Source organism: Mercenaria mercenaria, chromosome 3 (genome assembly GCF_021730395.1).
Source record: "Mercenaria mercenaria strain notata chromosome 3, MADL_Memer_1, whole genome shotgun sequence".
Lineage (NCBI taxonomy): Eukaryota > Metazoa > Mollusca > Bivalvia > Venerida > Veneridae > Mercenaria > Mercenaria mercenaria.
The window spans coordinates 92,174,328-92,196,994 of NC_069363.1; the positions used below are offsets into that span (position 1 = coordinate 92,174,328).

Below are 22,667 nucleotides of genomic sequence, written 5' to 3' on the forward strand. Positions count from 1 at the left end.
CGTCACACTTTTGTCCGGAGTATAACTTGAAAAATATTAATTGCATTTGATTGAAACTTCACATAATCATAGAGGCCATTGAGACAAAGTACAGTGTCAAAGAATCATAACTCTACCTTACCTAGTTTTTGAATTATCTCCCTTTATTATACAAAATAAGGCTTGTCCGGAGCATAACTTGAAAAGTATTAATGGCATTTGATTGAAATTTCACAAAGTGATAGAGGCCATTGACGGGAAGTGCATTGTCAGAGAACCATAACTCTACCTAGTTTTTTAATTATTATACGGCTGTTTGAAAAACGGGACGTATTATGGGAATGCCCCTGGCGCATATCTTCTTCATGCATGGAGGGATTTTGATGAAACTTGGCACAATTGTTCACCATCAAGAGACGGAGTGTTATGCGCAAGAACCAGGTCCCTGGGTCTAAGGTCAAGGCCACACTTAGAGGTCAAAGGATACAAGAATGAAAACTTTGTCCGGAGCATTTCTTCTTCATGCATGGAGGGATATTGATGAAACTTGGCACAATTGTTCACCATAATGCGACGGAGTGTCGTGCGCAAGAACCAGATCCCTAGGTCTAAGGTCAAGGTCACACTTAAAGGCCAAAGGTCAGATACAAGAATGACTTTGTCCGGAGCATTTCTTCTTCATGCATGGAGGGATTTGATGTAACTTGGCACAATTGTATACCATCATGAAATGGAGTGGTTTGCGCAGGTCCCTTTAGAATTACTTCCCTTTGTTGTTACTAGAAACAGCTTATATTGTAACTTTTTCATTACTAGTCATAGGGAAAAATCGAGACCACTTTTCTGTAGTACATCATGCATGTTACATCCAATTTTGAGGTGTATTTTGACCTATCTTTACCTGGTAAGGATTTTTATGTGGACTTACAATTTTTTGGGGGGAATTTTTTTATTTTTTTTTTTTTTAAGATTAACTTCCCTTAGTTGTTACTATAAATAACTTACATTGTAACTTTTTAGCTCATCTGTCACCAAGTGACAAGGTGAGCTTTTGTGATCGCGCATCGTCCGTCGTCTGTCTGTGCGTGCGTGCGTGCATCCGTGCGTCCGTAAACTTTTGCTTGTGACCACTCTAGAGGTCACATTTTTCATGGGGTCTTTATGAAAATTGGACAGAATGTTCATCTTGATGATATCTAGGTCAAGTTCGAAACTGGGTCACGTGCAGTCAAAAACTAGGTCAGTAGGTCTAAAAATAGAAAAACCTTGTGACCTCTCTAGAGGCCATATTTTTCACAAGATCTTCATGAAAATTGGTCAGAATGTTCATCTTGATGATATCTAGATCGAATTTGAAACTGGGTCACATGCCTTCAAAAACTAGGTCAGTAGGTCAAATAATAGAAAAACCTTGTGACCTCTCTAGAGGCCATATTTTTCATGGGATCTGTATGAAAGTTGGTCTGAATGTTCATCTTGATGATATCTAGGTCAGGTTCGAAACTGGGTCAACTGCGGTCAAAAACTAGGTCAGTAGGTCTAAAAATAGAAAAACCTTGTGACCTCTCTAGAGGCCATACTTTTGAATGAATCTTCATGAAAATTGGTCAGAATGTTCACCTTGATGATATCTAGGTCAAGTTTGAAACTGGGTCACGTGCCTTCAATAACTAGGTCAGTAGGTCAAATAATAAAAAAAAAACCTTGTGACCTCTCTAGAGGCCATTTTTTTCAATGGATCTGTATGAAAGTTGGTCTGAATGTTCATCTTGATGATATCTAGGTTAAGTTCGAAACTGGGTCAACTATGGTCAAAAACTAGGTCAGTAGGTCTAAAAATAGAAAAACCTTGTGACCTCTCTAGAGGCCATACTTTCAAATGGATCTTCATGAAAATTGGTCAGAATGTTCACCTTGATGATATCTATGTCAAGATCAAAACTGGGTCACGTGCCATCAATAACTAGGTCAGTAGTTTAAATCATAAAAAAACCTTGTGACCTCTCTAGAAGCCATATTTTTCATGGGATCTGTTTGAAAGTTGGTCAGAATGTTCACCTTGATGATATCTAGGTCAAATTCGAAACTGGGTCTCGTGAGCTCAAAACCTAGGTCACTATGTCAAATAATAGAAAAAACGACGTCATACTCAGTTCAAAACTGGGTCATGTGGGGACAGGTGAGCGATTCAGGACCATCATGGTCCTCTTGTTTTATAATTGACCATAGGGAAAAACCAAGACCACTTTTCTGTGGTACAACATTGATGTTACTTTCAAATTTTAGATGTATTTTAAGGTATCTCTACCTGGTAACTTGGTAAGGAGTTTTTTTGTGGACTTAGAAAAACAAAAGAATTACAATAATAATAAAAAAAATCATTGTAAACAACCACAAAATTAAAATTCCATTTGCAAATTCAGGTGCTAGTGTAAAGAAATTTACTGTGACGGACGTGTATTGTGACATTCTGGCACTCTTGTCTCCCTTTATTATACAAAATAAGGATTTTCCGGAGTATAACTTGAAAAGTATTAATGGCATATGATTGAAACTTCACATAATCATAGAGGCCATTGAGACAAAGTGCAGTGTCAAAGAATCATAACGCTACCTTACCTAGTTTTTGAATTATCTCCCTTTATTATGCAAAATAAGGCTTGTCCAGAGCATTACTTGAAAAGTATTAATGGCATTTCATTGAAACTTCACAAAATGATAGAGGCCATTGACAGGAAGTGCCATGCTCTCTAAGTTGAAGAGTTTTCATTGATCTTCACCAGACTTGCTGACAATGTTTGTGGGCATAATATCTCGGCCAAATTTGATCACCACCCAAATGCCTCAGGCACTCTTGGATTTTGGCCCTTGAATTACTCGAAAAACTGCGAATTTAGAAACAGTTTTCATCCGATCTTCACCAAACTTGCTGACAATGTTTGTGGTTATAATATCTCGGCCAGGTTCGATAACCACACAAATCGCCCCAGGCACTCTTGGATTATGGCCCTTGAATTAGGCCAAGTTCGATGACGGGCGTATTTTGTGACAGTGTGGCTCTCTTGATATTTATTGTTTTCCTTACTGGAAATATATGTGGCACTTGTCATATCGCAACTTAAAAAAAATATTGACTAGCATTGTCCAATAAAAACTTTTGGGGCGCAGCATTTTAAGCTGGTAGGTAGGAAGACTGCAAACAAACATATTATTAATTTTGGCCTCATTAATCATTCTTATGGCTGCTACAAAACTATACATGTTTGGATTATTTAAAAAAAATCCGATTGTTTTCATTTTTATGCCCAAGCTTGAAGGATGGCATGTACATGTACTTATCAGACTATTTGTCTGTCCATCCCCTCGGTTTCTGATTTGTAAAGTTCTGGAGAATGTTTCAGTCTAGGAACCTCGAACTTGGTAGGCAGGTTTTCTAAACTGGCATATGACGTCTGTTTATTATGTGGTTGGTTGCACAAAGGTCAAGGTTATGATGACCTTGAGCTGGAAAATGGTTTTTAAACACTTCATCTCAGAAACCTCAAATTTCATGGACATGTTTGTCAAGACGGCAAATGACCCCAATCTATTTTAAGGTTTGTTGCTTGAAGTTAAGGTCATGGTGACCTGGAGCTGAAGATTGTTTTTCCGACCAATATCCCAAGAACGTTTCAGCACGGTAACCTCTAACTTCATAGGTGCATTAGTTATGACTGGCAAATGACCCCTATCAGTTTTGAGGTTGATGCCCGAAGGTCAAGTTCCTGATGGCCATGAGCTGAAAATTGGTGTCTGATCATTTCAGCTCAGGAACCTCAAACATCAAATTTTTAGTCAGGTTGATTGTGACCTGCCTATGATGATAATTGATTCTAAGATGTGTAGGTCAAGGTCAGGTGTTGGTTATCTTGAGATGCAAATCTGTTTCCAGTTGATTACTGAAGAATGCTTCATTCCATAAGGACAGTTTTCACACATTTTGTGTTAATTTTACTGCTAGCATTCAAGCAGGCTTTTGTGGCAAAGCCATTTTGGGACATATATATCACTCACAGTGACTGTTCTTGTTATTTATGTTCTAACTTAATTACAGGCATAAGAAATGGAGGTGCTTGTGTGGAAATGGATGATGTTGCCATTGGGAGAAACAGGGAGCTGATACAGAAACTGAAATCCATAGTTGAAGACTATGATAAGAAAAAAGACAAGTGCACCAAATCTTTCATTGACGAAGGATTCGATAGAAACCAAGCTGAAGCATATGGATCTGTACTTAGATATTTCACTAATGGTATGTATAATTTAAAACATCAAGAAGTGATAATATTATAGACATTTTTTACATCAAACACATATTCAGTGAGTTCTTATTAATTTAAGTTAATATGTATATGTAGTAGTGTGAATAGATGCATTCAGCTTATAGTGTCTTTGTTTAAAAAAAAATTGACATGCATTTATATGCATTATGATAATTGCACAGACGTTTTGCACCAGTGAGACCCCTTGCTATAGATGTCTATGTTGTGGATGTTGGCAAGAAACCATATTGAAATCAGATGATGTCCTTTGACTGTAGCTTTAAGGTCAAGGTCAATATATTACTTTAAGAAAATCAAGGTCAGACTTTGACAAAGTTATGATATTTTGCATTTTAAAAAACATCTATTAAAGGCTGGGTAGTTAAATATACAACTCTTAAATACCATTTAGTTTTGCTAGTACATTTCTTATCAAATCAGTTTGTGCCTCCTGCTTAGGTTTTTCAGCTGGTAGCAACTCTTAAATACTTCTGTAATCTGTATCTTAAGTTTTATTTGAATTTTGTATGTGACATCATCTAGTGGTCTTCAACTAAGATTGTTCAAATTATACCCCTAGGGTCAAATATGGCCCCTCCCTGGGGGTCATATGGTTTGCATAGACTTATATAGGGAAAAACTTCTTGTCCAAACCACAAAGCCTAGGGCTTTGATACTTTAAATGTAGCATCATCTAGTGGTTCTCTACCAAGTTAGTTTAAATCATCCCCCTAGGGTCAAATATGGCCCCGCCCCGGGGGTCACATGGTTCATATAGACGTATATAGGGAAAAGCTTTTAAAATGTTCTTGTCAATAACTACAACATTCAAATTTGGACCACATGTATATTTTTGAGTGGCAAGATGAACCTTGACATGAGTTGACTTTGATTTTGACCTAGTGACCTACTTTCATATTTCTGTAGCTACAGCCTTCAAATTTGGATCACATGCATAGTTTTGTGCACTGGAAAAAACTTTGGCCTTGATTTTGACCTAGTGACCTACTTTCACATTTTTGAAGGTACACGCGTCAAATTTGGACCATATGCATAGTTCCATGTTTCAAAATGAAATTTGACATTGATTTTGACCTAGTGACCTACTTTCACATTTCTCAAGCTACAGCCTTCAAATTTGGACCACTTGCATAGTTTTGTGTGCCGAAAAAAACTTTGACCTTCACATTGACCTAGTGACCTCCTTTCACATTTCTGAAGGTACAGGCTTCAAATTTGGACCACATGCATAGTTTTGTATTCCAAAATAAAATTTGACCTTGATTTTGACCTAGTGACCTACTTTTACATTCATTTCTCAAGCTACAGCCTTCAAATTTGGACCACTTGCATAGTTTTGTGTACCGAAATGAACTTTGACCTTAAGATTGACCTAGTGATCTACTTTCACATTTCTGTAGCTACAGGCTTCAAATTTAGACCACATGCATAGGATTGTGTACCGAAACAAACTTTGACCTTCACATTGACCTAGTGACCTACTTTCACATTTTTGAAGGTACAGGCTTCAAATTTGGACCACATGCATAGATTTGTGTTCTGAAGTGAAATTTGACCTTGATTCTGACCTAGTGACCTACTTACACATTTCTCAAGCTACAGCCTTCAAATTTGGACCACTTGCATAGTTTTGTATACCGAAATGAACTTTGACCTTAAGATTGACCTAATGACTTACTTTCACATTTCTGTAGCTACAGGCTTCAAATTTAGACCACATGCATAGGATTGTGTACCGAAACAAACTTTGACCTTGACTTTGACCAATTGACCTATTTCACATTTTTGAAGGTACTGGCTTCAAATTTGGACCACATACATAGATTTTTGTTCTGAAGTGAAATTTGACCTTGATTTTGACCTAGTGACCTACTTACACATTTCTCAAGCTACAGCCTTCAAATTTGGACCACTTGCATAGTTTTGTATACCGAAATGAACTTTGACCTTAAGATTGACCTAATGACTTACTTTCACATTTCTGTAGCTACAGGCTTCAAATTTAGACCACATGCATAGGATTGTGTACCGAAACAAACTTTGACCTTCACATTGACCTAGTGACCTACTTTCACATTTTTGAAGGTACAGGCTTCAAATTTGGACCACATGCATAGATTTGTGTTCTGAAGTGAAATTTGACCTTGATTTTGACAGTGTTCACGAAAGACCCTGAAAATTCACAGGACAGTCGGTCTGGTAAACATGATTTTTTTACAGGACCGGATAATATTTTACCAGACCGATTTTTTTTTTAATAAATTTGATATCTGATCTTTAAAACTGGTATTTATACATAGTCTATATAGACAGCATTACACAAATTACATCCTTAAAGTTTATTTCCACTTATTAATTGAAACAGATTTCAGACATTAAGTTTTCAGGCTGTAAAAAGTCCCTGTACTTGGATTCAGTGTTGTTATATTTTCTGGTCCTTTGGGACCATGGAGTCCATTCAACATATGTGTAATAGATCTAGAGTCCCGCTTAAGCCGTTGCTAGGGGGCGTGAGAGATTTTGCACATTTCATTGGCCCCATTTCATTACCTCTCGCGAACAGACTCAGTCAAAACGAGTCTGTTGTTATTCTTCTTGGTTGCATTCTTTGCTTCCAAAGGATCTTTTAGTAATTTTACAGATTTTATTCATATTCATTTGCTATATCATCGCTGTTTTTTACCCCACAAGTCTATTGTTTGCACCGAGGCACGTTGATGTTGACATATAAAGAGAAAGATGACCTCGGAATTTCTGGAAATTCCCGTCTGGTTCCCGCGTACATAAATCGAGTACCATCCACGATTAGTACGCATCCAATGATAACGCGCGTTCTTAGAATTGTCGTGACGTCGTTAGGGGTTTCCACTGTTTCTATTTTAAGTACCAATGAAACAAGCGCTTACTAAAATATAGTTTGACATCAATTTCTCGGGATTCCATTTTACAATTTAATTATGAAAGTCGAACTTTCGCGAAATCGTGGAGGACTTTCTTCTTATTTTATCATATTGACCTGCAATTTTTATCGGACACTCGGTCTTGTGAACTTGATATATCATGCCGGACCGGATCAAAATTTACCGGAAATGTCCGACGGTCCGACGGCTTTCGCGACCTCTGTTTTGACCTAGTGACCTACTTACACATTTCTCAAGCTACAGCCTTCAAATTTGGACCACTTGCATAGTTTTGTATACCGAAATGAACTTTGACCTTAAGATTGACCTAATGACTTACTTTCACATTTCTGTAGCTACAGGCTTCAAATTTAGACCACATGCATGGGTATGTCTAAATACCGAACATGAGTCATGTCCGCGGACATGACTGGTAAATACCGAACATGAGCGATAATTATTTTATTAAAGCAATTTATTATGTTTTTGTGATCTAAATTGATTATATATGCTGAAAAACTAGTGCATGCAAAAAATAATTAAAATTAAACCATATTTATGCTTTTATTTTTTATAAAAAAGAAAACTGCCGATCTGGCTCATGTCCGTGAACAGACTGGTAAATACCAAACATGAGCGATTATTGTTTTATTTAAGCAGTATTTCATGTTTTCTTTATTTAGAGTAATTATTTATGCTAAAACACTAATGCAAACCAAAAATACTTAAAATCCAATCATAATTATGGTTTTAATTTATATAAAATAGAAAACTGAGAATCTGATTCATGTCCGTGAACAGACTGGTAAATACCAAACATGAGTGATATTTTTTCTGTTAAAGCAATATATTATTTGTTTTTGGTTTAAAATGATTATTAATATTAAAAAACGTGTACATGCCAAAAATGTATTAAATTCAATCATATTAAGGTATATAGAATACAGTATAGGCTATCTGATTTATGCCAACGAATATGATTCATGTTCGTGAACTGACTTGTAAATACCGAACATGAGCAAAAAGCGCTATTAAATAATAATGATAAAAGATATTAAGATATTAGATTCAAGACCACCGATGATTAATGTATTGTTTTTGTCTGCAATTAATTTACTTATTAATAAAGATTTCTGCACACATTTTCTATAGGATTATTGCAGGTTGCCGTGTAAAGACAGAGATATACGGGAAAAAAAACAGGTTTAACAGCCAGACAGAATGTATTATGAGAGCGTTCAGTTATTACATTTTACATTTATTTCTTTCATGTACGAAATACAATGCAAAATGTAATATCCAGGCCACACCACGAGGAGGAACTCTCACCATGGCCCGTATTAATTTTTTTTTTCTTCTTTTTTTTTTTTAATTTTTTTTTCTTTCTTTTTTTTTCTTTTCTTTTTCATTTTTTTTTTTTTTTTTTTTTTCATTTTTTTTTCATTTTTTTAGTTTTTTTTAACTTGTAAACATATTTCATATTTCAACAATGTACAGTGTATTTACATTTTTAAGCTAACAACACTCTGGTTATGCTGACTAACATGACGTGTAAATACCAAACATGACTTGTGAATATAGTAAATACCAAACATGACTTGTAAATATAGCAAATACCAAACATGAGATATAACATACTATTTTGTTTTTGTGGTAGAAACTGATGTACAATGTATTTACATTTTTTAATTTAACAACAATCTGTTGACTTGTAAATGTAGCAAATACCAAACATGGGATATAACATACTATTTTGTTTATGCCAACGAACATGACTTGTAAATATTGTAAATACCAAACACGACTTGTAAATATTGTAAATACCAAATATGAGATATAACATACTATTTTGTTTTGTTGTAGAAATTCATTAACAATGTACAATGTATTTATATTTTTTAAGTTAACAACACTTTGTATATGACAACGAACATGATTTGTAAATATTGTAAATACCAAACATGAGCAATAACATACTATTTTGTTTTTGTGGTTGAAACTGATTAACAATGTACAATGTATTTACATTTTTTAAGTTAACAACAATCTGTTTATGCCAGCCAACGAACATGACTTGTAAATACCAAACATGACTTGTAAATGTAGCAAATACCAAACATGAGATATAACATACTATTTTGTTTTTATGGTAAAAACTCTTTAACAATGTACAATGTATTTACATGTTTTATGCCAACGAACATGACTTGTAAATATAGTAAATACCAAACATGAGCAATAACATACTATTTTGTTTTTGTGGTACATTTTTAGGCTAACAACCCTTACAGAAGCAAGCCTCTGTGGCGTACATGCTGCGTATTTGCTGTGTATATGCCGTGAACACAGTAGTACGCCAGAGGAGTACATTTTACATACACCGCATGCCGCGTACATGCCGTGTACTATTTCGACGAGTACACAGCATGTACGCAGGAGGTCACTAGTACACTTCAAGTACGCAGCACAGACTCTGAAAATTTAAGGAGTACACTGCATGTACGCAGGAGGGACTTGTACAAGAAAATAGTACACTGCATGTACACCGCAGATACTTTGAAATTTGTGCAGTACACTTCATATACGCGGGAAAGACTTGTACAATTTCTTTTGGCATTTATACTTAGTTTTTTTTTATAAGTTAAAGTCTGAAGTAAACTTCATATACGCGGGAGGGACTTCATGCAGGAAGGATTTGTACATTTTTTTTTTTTTTGGAAGCAAGAACTTGATTTCCGAGTAACTTTTATCTTAATAGCATAGAATAGTTCAGATTACCGGTATTCTGAACAATAAAAATTTGCCAAACTATTTGCAATGTTCATTTGTGAAGCTTACATCTTAGTGATTTCTGAGCTGCACCTTGCATGCAGTGTAAAAATATATTCTTTTTCATTTTGAATTAATCTGGAGCTTTCTAACTTGGATAATTGAAAAGCCTTATTTGAACTTCGTTGCATTACATTTTGTAATACATGAAATAATTACCAAGATAATGCCTCAACAGCGCCCGAATGAGAAGAATTAATAGCTCTCACTGTTATTTGAATACTCTTAAGCAAAACACCACTCTATCATGTTTTATAAAGGCTTTAATGCTCATTATGTTAACTCATTAAGGCCTCACCAAATTAAAAAGTTGTTTATCGGATTTGCCGCTCGTATATTTTCAGAACGTTTTTGGCTAATTGCGCTTGCCCCATTGGAAAAAATCAATCCAAAATTTTTTGGTGCGCTACTTTTTACGGACGTAAAAGTGTATAAATGCTTATATAATTCCAGTCCTAGATTGTTCTCAGATGGATTTTAATCAAAATAAATAATACTACGCACACATCGTCTATAATAAATCATAACACTTATATTTAGTTGCATTAAAGTTGTTTCCCCTTGATGCAGTTACGCCATTTTCTTCAAATGTTTACCAAATTACATGCTACAAAAATTGATTTATTTCATTGAAAAGTGGATGGAGAAAAGCATACTAATTTATTTGATAACATCAATCTACATTATTTTGGTAAGGGTAAATACTTATTGATGCATGTCACTTATCTTTTTTCTGTTTTTTTCTGTCCAAATGATCAGCATTTGCATACGAAAGTTGGTGGGGTAAGGAATTTACATTATCACAGCAGTTTCGCCACAAGAGTACACAGCATGTATGCAGCAGGAGTACACAGCATGTACGCCGCAGGACTCGGGCCAGGAGTACACAGCATGTACGCCGCAGGAGTACACAGCATGTACGCCGCAGGAGTACACAGCATGTACGCCGCAGGGGTAGTACACCGCAGGCTCATTTGCATGTGAAAAGTGTATGTGCCGCGTACATGCTGCGTACTATTTCTCGCATACTAAATTCCTCCAGCGTACATCCTGTGTACTATGTAGTCCACAGCATGTACGCAGCAAGTAGTACGCGGCAGAGCTCATTTGCATGTCAAAAGTGTACTACAAACGTACTATCGGTGTATGTGCGGTGTATATCCTGCGTACTATTGATTTCAGTACACATCATGTACGCATCATATACGCTGTATGTACACAGCAAGAGTACGCAGCAGGCCTTTTTCTTCTGTAAGGGAACACTCGCTTTGCTGACGGTGTACGGGACCTTTCTGATCTTTTTCGTTTTGTTTGGTTTGGCTTCTTCCCCGCATTAGGAGTGTTCAGTACTGTCCGGTTTCCATTTGTTGATGTCACCATGTTCGGATGAGACCTTCCTTTGTCCGAGAGAAACTTTTTCTCCCTGTTGCTCCTAGTTTCTTCGGACATGTTTGACCATTTGTCTATATCTGTTTGGTGATGCGTAAATGTATCGTGAAGTCTGAAGTCCCCTCTACCGCATATCGCACGGCATCTCTCTATGTTTTCTCCCTTCACAATGTCATTAAATAAGTTAATAAATTTGGGAAGGTCTGTCTGCTTCCAGCCTGTGGCGGACTTCAAAATGTGATTTGCGGACTCGCAATTGTTGTTAGTCCAACCGCGTTCTATTTTGCCTTTATTACACGGCTCGATCACTTGTGATTTTAACACCGGTAGAAGCCTGTGCTGAAATATGGTTTGAATTTCAAAAATCACAATTAAAAAAACAACAACAAAAAACTAATTAACTTACCTCACAGTAGATACAGAAGTCATCACAATTATCCGAACACACATAACAAGGATATTTAGGCATTTTGAAAGAATGATCTATCATTTCCAGAATTGGAAGGCAAATTCATAACGAAGACGAAATATATACTTACCATTTAATTGAGCGATTGCAATTATATATTACTTAAAAACAAACCAACGTAATGTGAAAAATTACATCAAATGAGCCGCTTGTCACTATTTTTATTCAAAGTTAACCGCTAGGGAATTAGTTTCTCAATCAACTGCAATTAAAATATATTTTATAATCCAATCAGCGCTATCAAAAATGATTACCGGTAACAAATTTGACCTCAAACACGGACGGCATGTGTCTGATTAAGAAATTTCGAAAGGTGTTATAATCCAATTAGCACTAGCAGTTACACGGGTTATTGGATTAAACACAATATTTCATTTAGAATTTGATGTAAATATCAAGCCGATACTTCCGTAGAAAAATCTACTTCGCAGTATAATTCATTAATCAGTATTAATTTGAAATGAGAAGTCCTACATTTTCAATGTGTGAAACCAGCGGCTGGTCATACTTACTCATGTCATGTACGGTGTTTTCATTTCAGTAAACGGGTCATGTCTGTGAACACTGAAAATATAGCAAGTTTTATAGTTTAGATAAGTTCTCTATTTCCTATAAACTGAAAGCCGTATTAATTAATTAATTTAATATCCCTACATGAAAAATGGCATGCACTAGTATTTCAGCATAATTATTCAATTCAAATCACCAGTAATTGCCATAAAAAATGCTACATGTTGTACATTTTGGGTTTGTATTTGTTTCTTATTCTTTATAATCATTTCACAAACATATAAAGTATTGCTTTAGTTTAGTAGTAATCGCTCATATTTGGTATTTACCAGTCACGAACATGAGCCAGATCGTCAGTTTTCTATTATATATATATATATATTAAAACACTACCTAATCTAAGTAAAGAAAACATGAAAAACAGTTTAAATAAAATAATAATCGCTCATGTTTGGAATTTACTAGTCTGTACACGGACATGTGTCAGATCGTCAGTTTAATAGAAAAAAATATCACTCATGTTTGGTATTTACCGATCTGTTCACGGACATGAATCAGATTCTCAGTTTTCTATTTTATATAAATTAAAACCATAATTATGTTTGGATTTTAAATATTTTTGGTTTGCATTAGTATTTTAGCATTAATAATTAGTCTAAATAAAGAAAACATGAAATACTGCTTAAATAAAAAAATAATCGCTCATGTTTGGTATTTACTGGTCTGTACACGGACATGAGCCAGATCGGCAGTTTTATTTTTTATAAAAAATAAAAGCATATATCTGGTTTAATTTCAACTATTTTTTGTATGCATTAGTATTTTAGCATTAATAATTAGTCTAAATAAAGAAAACATGAAAAACTGCTTAAATAAAAAAATAATCGCTCATGTTTGGTATTTACTGGTCTGTACACGGACATGTGTCAGATCGTTAGTTTTATTTTTTATAAAAAATAAAATCATATATATGGTTTAATTTCAATTATTTTTGGTTTGCATTAGTGTTTTAGCATTAATAATTAGTCTAAATAAAGAAAACATGAAAAACTGCTTAAATAAAACAATAATCGCTCATGTTTGGTATTTACCAGTCTGTTCACGGACATGAGCCAGATCGGCAGTTTCCTTTTTAATAAAAAATAAAAGCATAAATATGGTTTAATTTTAATTATTTTTTGCAGGCACTAGTTTTTCAGCATATATAATCAATTTAGATCACAAAAACATAATAAATTGCTTTAATAAAATCGTTATCGCTCATGTTCGGTATTTACCAGTCATGTCCGCGGACATGACTCATGTTCGGTGTTTAGACATACCGCACATGCATAGGATTGTGTACCGAAACAAACTTTGACCTTGACTTTGACCTATTTCACATTTTTGAAGGTACTGGCTTCAAATTTGGACCACATGCATAGATTTTTGTTCTGAAATGAAATTTGACCTTGATTTTGACCTAGTGACCTTCTTACACATTTCTCAAGCTACAGCCTTCAAATTTGGACCACTTGCATAGTTTTGTATACCGAATTAAACTTTGACCTTAAGATTTACCTAGTGACCTACTTTCAGACTTCTCAAGCTACAGTCTTCAAACTTGATGCACATGCATAGTTTTGTGTACAAAGAACTTTGTCCTTGAAATTGACCTACTTTCACATTTCTTAAGCTACAGCTTTCGAATTTGGACCACATGCACAGTGTTGTGTACGGAAATGAAATTTGACCTTGAGCTAGTCAATAAGTCTTGAAATTTGGAACCCTCAATAATGGCACATTGGTGGGCGCCAAGATCACTCTGTGATCTCTTGTTATATAAAGTCATATAAAGTATAGCAAGAAAGATTATATCCTATCTGCTGCCATAACGTCCATGCATGTACATTTAGACAGGGTGACCCCTGCGTGTGGTCCCTGACTATAGACCAATGCAAATGCGACTTTTGTTTTCAAGTTTAGCCTGTTTACACTCGTTTTCTTTACTTCCGGAAAAAGCTGAAACTTGTCTTGACGTCATTTTTATGTCAAAAACTTTATGTATGCTTTGCAAGACTGCATAAAAATGAGCCTGTTGTCCTAAGGATATCATCACACCCTGGTACCGGCGCTCCCAAGTACAGGTGGCACTCACACATACAGCACTCGATAAGCGATTTTGGAGGAGCGGTGGTGTAAGTATTTCTTATTGTATCTCCGGTAATTCAAAAAATTTTGTAAAATGAAAGATATCTGCGCCCTGGTGAATAATTGATGACTATGTTCTGTGAGTGTCACAACATTTCATCTTGAAATAAACAAACTACGGCAAGTTAAACATGAAAGTTTGACTCAAAAATGTCAAATGTCAAAAAAACACGTAAAATACTCCAAATGTATTCATTTTTGATACAGTATCGTATAGTCATATCTTCCTACAATAACCAGTTCCAGTTCCAAGACTTAATTTGTTATATTTAAAGAATTACTCATGTTTAAAGATGGTAAGGGGTTTCAAAACGGCACTCACATGGCACAGGTGTGTATTTTTTTGACGCTCACTAAGTACAGCTAGAGAAAGGTCTTCAGAAATGTGGAGAAATCGTCAGCTCTAAGGCAACTACAACGGAAAAAAGATGAATCGGACCGGTTAGTTATGTGTGGTAGAGATAACACCACCAAGAACAGTCTGATGTTGGATTAAACAGTAGTTAATGGAACTAGTCATCACGTCTCATGTCTGCTATTAAATCGGAATGACTCACATCAATTCATGAGAGAGCCAAACAAGAACTCATTAATTGATAAATTCCTTGAATTAATAAGATATTAAAATATGAGCGTCTTTTGAACCTAACAGACATTTTAGCAAAATTCTTCAATGGCTGATATCCCTTACAGAAGAAAAAGGCCTGCTGCGTACTCTTGCTGTGTACATACAGCGTATATGATGCGTACATGATGTGTACTGAAATCAATAGTACGCAGGATATACACCGCACATACACCGATAGTACGTTTGTAGTACACTTTTGACATGCAAATGAGCTCTGCCGCGTACTACTTGCTGCGTACATGCTGTGGACTACATAGTACACAGGATGTACGCTGGAGGAATTTAGTATGCGAGAAATAGTACGCAGCATGTACGCGGCACATACACTTTTCACATGCAAATGAGCCTGCGGTGTACTACCCCTGCGGCGTACATGCTGTGTACTCCTGCGGCGTACATGCTGTGTACTCCTGCGGCGTACATGCTGTGTACTCCTGGCCCGAGTCCTGCGGGGTACATGCTGTGTACTCCATGCTGTGTACTCTTGTGGCGAAACTGCTGTGATAATGTAAATTCCTTACCCCACCAACTTTCGTATGCAAATGCTGATCATTTGGACAGAAAAAAACAGAAAAAAGATAAGTGACATGCATCAATAAGTATTTACCCTTACCAAAATAATGTAGATTGATGTTATCAAATAAATTAGTATGCTTTTCTCCATCCACTTTTCAATGAAATAAATCAATTTTTGTAGCATGTAATTTGGTAAACATTTGAAGAAAATGGCGTAACTGCATCAAGGGGAAACAACTTTAATGCAACTAAATATAAGTGTTATGATTTATTATAGACGATGTGTGCGTAGTATTATTTATTTTGATTAAAATCCATCTGAGAACAATCTAGGACTGGAATTATATAAGCATTTATACACTTTTACGTCCGTAAAAAGTAGCGCACCAAAAAATTTTGGATTGATTTTTTCCAATGGGGCAAGCGCAATTAGCCAAAAACGTTCTGAAAATATACGAGCGGCAAATCCGATAAAACAACTTTTTAATTTGGTGAGGCCTTAATGAGTTAACATAATGAGCATTAAAGCCTTTATAAAACATGATAGAGTGGTGTTTTGCTTAAGAGTATTCAAATAACAGTGAGAGCTATTAATTCTTCTCATTCGGGCGCTGTTGAGGCATTATCTTGGTAATTATTTCATGTATTACAAAATGTAATGCAACGAAGTTCAAATAAGGCTTTTCAATTATCCAAGTTAGAAAGCTCCAGGATTAATTCAAAATGAAAAAGAATATATTTTTACACTGCATGCAAGGTGCAGCTCAGAAATCACTAAGATGTAAGCTTCACAAATGAACATTGCAAATAGTTTGGCAAATTTTATTGTTCAGAATACCGGTAATCTGAACTATTCTATGCTATTAAGATAAAAGTTACTCGGAAATCAAGTTCTTGCTTCCAAAAAAAAAAAAAATGTACAAATCCTTCCTGCATGAAGTCCCTCCCGCGTATATGAAGTTTACTTCAGACTTTAACTTATAAAAAAAAACTAAGTATAAATGCCAAAAGAAATTGTACAAGTCTTTCCCGCGTATATGAAGTGTACTGCACAAATTTCAAAGTATCTGCGGTGTACATGCAGTGTACTATTTTCTTGTACAAGTCCCTCCTGCGTACATGCAGTGTACTCCTTAAATTTTCAGAGTCTGTGCTGCGTACTTGAAGTGTACTAGTGACCTCCTGCGTACATGCTGTGTACTCGTCGAAATAGTACACGGCATGTACGCGGCATGCGGTGTATGTAAAATGTACTCCTCTGGCGTACTACTGTGTTCACGGCATATACACAGCAAATACGCAGCATGTACGCCACAGAGGCTTGCTTCTGTAAGGGTATATGCCATTCCGTCTTTCCGCTAATTATGGGCGCTGATTTATAACGTAAATATCGACTTTTCGCTCAGCGCCCCCACTAATTATCATGTTTTCAATCCACGCTCCTGCCCTTTCTTATTCCTAGTATTTTCTCTATGGAAAATCGCAGACCAAAAGTTTAGATTTAATGAGTAAATTGTTGGGGGGAGTCGAGCGAAAACTGGCTGATCAGCGGGCTCCGAGCAAGGAGTTGAGGTTTGAAAGGCATAACATTGGTGGGCACCTGGGCACCCAGCCGCTTTACATCTTGAATCTCACTCAACGCCAGCACCCCCGCCCCCCACCCCCCCATCCCCATAATCATGTTTTCGCTCCGCACATGTTATCAAATTTTTGCTCGCTAAACACTCCGCGTTTAACTTTTTTTAATTCTCGTGTTTTCGCTCGACAGGGTCGCATGGCGAATTGATGAAATGGTATAAGTCAGCCACCGTAAAAATCTTCCATTTCTCTGTTATGAGTGCTTACTGAATCTTAAATCTAATAATACAAGTAAAATATTGTTCGTAAGAAGTTCAACATTTATTATACATTCAATGTAGGCGTATGGTAAGTTGTTAAAATAAAGAAAAGAATAGAAAACTTGTCAGTCCATTATAAATGAGTTTTACTAACTCTGTAATCAAACATTTATTCCACATCCCAACAAAAAGTATCGATCTGGCTCTATATATATATATATTTCATACGGATGCTCATAGCATTATACTGGTACTCAAAAACGTTGAGATTGACCTGAAATATTGTTTAGTAACGGCGTTTAACCAAACGCATACGCACGCACAAACGCACGCAAGCACACACATATCTTCTTGCAAACCTTACCGTCCACTGATCCCACTGAGAATGTTTTGAAGCACGTTTTTCATTTTTCAACGAAATCCTAGGACATATCAAATTTCAGCATTTATCAGTTTTCAACAAGCTTTTTCATAAAAAATAATGTTAATTGTCACCGTAAGTTTTAACATAAAAAGGTCGACTTCTAGAGTCAGTTTTTAACGGTATAAAGATTTATGATCTTATATACAGACACACAACACTGAGAGTAAACAACAACAAGGTCTACATTTCTGAAGACTTTTGTCTAGCTGTACTTGTTGAGCGCCAAAAAAATTAACACCTGTGCATGTGAGTGCCGTTTGAAACCCCATACCATCTTTAAACACGAGTCATTCTTTAAATATAACAAATTAAGTCTTGAAATTTGAACTGGTTATTGTAGGAAGACATGACTATACGATACTGTATCAAAAATGAATACATTTGGAGTATTTACTGAGTATTTTACGTGTTTTTTTGACATTTGACATTTTTGAGTCAAACGTTCACGTTTACCTCGCTGTATTTTGTTTATTTCAAGATGGAATGTTGTGACACTCACAAAACATAGTCACCAATTATTCATCAGGGTGCAGATATCTTTCATTTTAAGAAAAGTTTTGAATTACCGGAGATACTTCCTTTGTTATGTTTATTTTGAACCCTGAAGAAGGCTGATGTAGCCGAAACGTTGGTTAAAAATAAAGTGACTTGTTTTTAAAAAGTTTTTGTAGTTTTGACTACTTTTATTACTTATATTCGGAGATACAGTAAGAAATACTTAAACCACCGCTCCTCCAAAATCGCTTATCAAGCGCTGTATGTGTGAGTGCCACCTGTACTTGGGAGCGCCGGTACCAGGGTGTGATCATCAAATGCTGTGGTAGTGCTATTAGCCTAGCATAGATTTATTTCATACTCTTTGAACAATTTTATCTCATTTACCACTTTTTGGTATTCACCAAATGTGATACAATTAAGACATCCTTGCCTCTCAAATTTGTTCCAATTTTCCACTTCAGTGCACTCCTATCTAAAGAATGTACCGTGAATTGCCTTTACTAGTTGAAACATTGAAAAACATTCCTGTTTTTAGCTCACCCATCACGTAGTGACAGGGTGAGCTTTTGTGATCACATTTTGTCATCATCCGTCTGTCCGTCATCCGTCCATCTGTTCACAATTTCGTGATTTTGAACACGATAGAGACCACATTTTGCAATCAATTTTAATAAAACTTGCACACAACTTGTATTGGCATAATATCTCGTTTCTTTCAAAAACTGGCCAGATCCCATCTTGGGTTCCAGAGTTATGGCCCCTTAATTGGCCAAAATTTGCTATTTTTGGCTTGTGAACATGATAGAGACCACATTTTGCAATCAACTTTAATCAGACTTGCACACAACTTGTATTGGCATAATATCTGGGTTCCTTTCGAAAACTGGCGAAATTCCATCATGGGTTCCAGAGTTATGGTCCCTTAAAGGGCCAAAATTTGCTATTTTTGGCTTGTGAACACGATAGAGACCACATTTTGCAATTGATTTTAATTAAACTTGCACACAACTTGTATTGGCATAATATCTCAGTTCCTTTCTAAAACTGACCAGATCCCATCATGGGTTTCAGAGTTATGGCCCCTTAAAGGGCCAGAATGTGATATTTTGGCTTTTTCAGCCATATAGATACTTCATTTGTGGTTTGATTTGATACAAACTTGCAAATATCTTTAACAACAATAACTCTTGGATTCCATGATGAATCTGTCAGATCCATTCATAGGTTCCTGAGTTACGGCCCCTGATTGACCCCTGAAAGAGCCAAAATTTGTTAATTTTTACCTTGTGAACACGATAGAAGTAATATTTTATATTTGATTTGAACCAAACTTACGTACAACTTACAATAAGAACTTGGTTCCTTTCAAAAACCAGCTAGATTCCAACCTAAGTTCTAGAGTAACTGCTCCTGAAAGGGGCAAATTTTTTCTATTTTGGCCCTTTCAGCCATATCGTCCCCTTAATGCAAAAAGGTACCAAGTGCCTTCTTTATTCATATGCTCATACCTTTTTGCATTAAGGGGACGTTATAGAGGTTTCATTTATGCTTTGATTTGAAACAAACTTGCACAGAATGTTTATCTTGATGATCTCTAGGCCCGGATCGAAACTGGGTCATGTCGGGTCAAAAACTAGTTATCAGATCATACCAATGGAAAAGCTTGTTAACAATCTAGAGGCCACATTTATGACCCTATCTTCATGAAAAATGTTTATCTTGATGATTCCTAGGCCAAGTTCGAAACTGGGTCATATGGGGTCAAAAACTAGGTCACCCGGTCAAATCAAAGGAAAAGCTTGTTAACACTCTTGAGGCCACATTTATGATCCTATCTTAATGAAATTTTGTCGGAATGTTTATCTTGATGATTCCTATGCCAAGTTTGAAACTGGGTCATGTGGGGTCCAAAACTAGGTCACCCACTCAAATCAGAGGAAAAGCTTGTTAACATTCTATGGTCAATATTTATGACCCTATCTTCATGAAACTTGGTAAGAATGTTTTTCTTGATGATTTCCATGCCAAGTTCGAAACTGGGTCATGTGGGGTCAAAAACTAGGTCACCACTCGGATCAAAGGAAAAGCTTGTTCACACTGTAGAGGCCACATGATGACATCTATGACTCTGTCTTCATGAAACTTGGTCAGAATGATTATCTTGATGATTCAAAGGCCAGGTTTAACAGGTGAATGATATAAGGTCATCATGACCCTCTTGTTAGTGATAATTACTGTTAGCAATATGTATTTTATTTCATTTCAGTTGGAAACGAGGTGATGTGCCTTCATTGCCGTTCTCGTGCAGATAGAACAGACAAGTTTCATCATCGTGGTGACTGCCTAGTGTATAAAACCTTGAAGGAAATAGGATATGCTTCAGTAAATTACATTACTATTTTTATGCACCCCACCCCAATACTTACGGCTAATTATTACAGAGGTCAGTGCCTTAAATGTTAAAGTCACAATGACCTAGATACTGAAAAACAGTTTCAGATTAATAAGTGGAAGTTACCAAATTTGAATGTCTGCTTTAAATTATGAGTAAGTATATCAAATGTCAAGATCACAGTGACCTTTAGACTGATCTCTGCTGGTTTGTGCCTTTATTGTAGCTTAATGTGGTAAAGCTATCAAACTGGTATATAGGTCTACCCAGTGCTTGAAATAATGCACAAGTTAAAGCTTGAAAAAATTTGTTTTCAAAATCAGCACACATGCATGAATTCTGCTTCTTGCTACATTAAGAAACTTCAGTAGTGATAGCCTCACTATCAGCAGAAATTGAAGAGAAAGTAAGCTTTTTTGTCATTTTAGCTTGATGTTACAAAGTATATGGAGCTACTCTACTCACACTTGCTTAGGTGTCCACAACTTTGTTTTGGTTTTTAGCTCACCTGAGCACAAAGTGGTCAGGGTGAGCTATTGTGATCGCTAACCATTTGTCCACACTTTCATTTAAACAACATCTCCTAAACCACCAGACCAGTTTTGATGAAACTTCACAGGGATGTTCCTTGGATGATCCTCTTTAAAAATTGTTCAAAGAATTGAATTCCACACAGAACGGAAAGGAAAAACTTTAAAAATCTTGTCCAAAACCTCAAGGCGTAGAGGTTCGATATTTGGCCTGTGACATCATCTAATGGTCCTTTATGAAGAATATTCAAATTATACCCCTTGGGTAAAAAGAAGCCCTGCTCCAGGGGTTCCAAGTTTTACATAGATTTATGTATGAAAAAACTTTAAAAATATTCTTCTCTGAAAGCATAAGACCTAGGCCTTTGATATCTGGTATGTAGCATGCCTTGTTGTCCTCTACCAAGATTGTTCAGGTTATAACCCAGGGGGTCGCAAGTTTTACATAGACTTGTATAAGAAAAACTTGTCTGAAATTGCAAGGCCTAGGCTTTTTATATTTGGTATGTTGCATTGCCTTGTGGTCCTCTACTAAGATTATTCAAATTATTACCTTGGGAGGAAAAGAGGCCCTGCCCAGGGGGTCTCAAGTTTTACATAGATTTAAATAGGAAAACTTTAAAAATCTTCTTGTCTGAAACTACAAGACCTAGGCCTTTGATATTTGGTATGTAGCATTACCTAGTGGTTCTCTAACAAGATTGATCAAATTATGCCCCTGGGTGAAAAGAAATCCTGTCCTGGGGGTCACTTGTTATATGAGTTATATAGGGAAAACTACTTAAAAAATATCTGATCATATTTCCTAGACTGTTTCATCATAATTATCTGATGACCCCAAGTAATTAGGGGTCAGTTGACTTTGACATTGACCTACAGACCTACATTTTATGCCTCCAAAGGGAGGCATATTAGTTTTCAACTGTCCGTCCGTTAGTTCGTTAGTTTGTTCATTCGTTCGTTCGTTCGTCACAACGTTAACTTTTTGCATGAAGGCACTTTACTCGCGAACCACTGCACCCACGACTTTCAAACTTCATTGCTGATAGTACTTGTTGAGTACACCACCCCTACTTACTTTTGGGTCATCAAGTCAAAGGTCAAGGTCACAGGGGCCAACGTTAACTTTTTGCATGAAGGCACTTTATTCGCGAACCACTGCACCCAGGACCTTCAAACTTCACATGCTGATAGTACTTATTGAGTACACCACCCCTACTGACCTTGGGGTCACCAGGTCAAAGGTCAAGGTC

At 36.1% G+C, this 22,667-nt stretch overlaps 1 protein-coding gene across 1 annotated transcript in view; it reads left to right on the plus strand.

Moving 5' to 3' along the window:
* The window catches only part of LOC128555971 (uncharacterized), an 81,881-nt gene that overhangs the window by 25,054 nt on the left and 34,160 nt on the right, over positions 1-22,667 (plus strand). The window contains exons 3-4 of the mRNA XM_053539834.1: positions 4,073-4,270; positions 20,759-20,874. Coding sequence (XP_053395809.1) covers positions 4,073-4,270; positions 20,759-20,874 — 314 coding nt within the window. The remainder of the gene's footprint in view (positions 1-4,072; positions 4,271-20,758; positions 20,875-22,667) is intronic.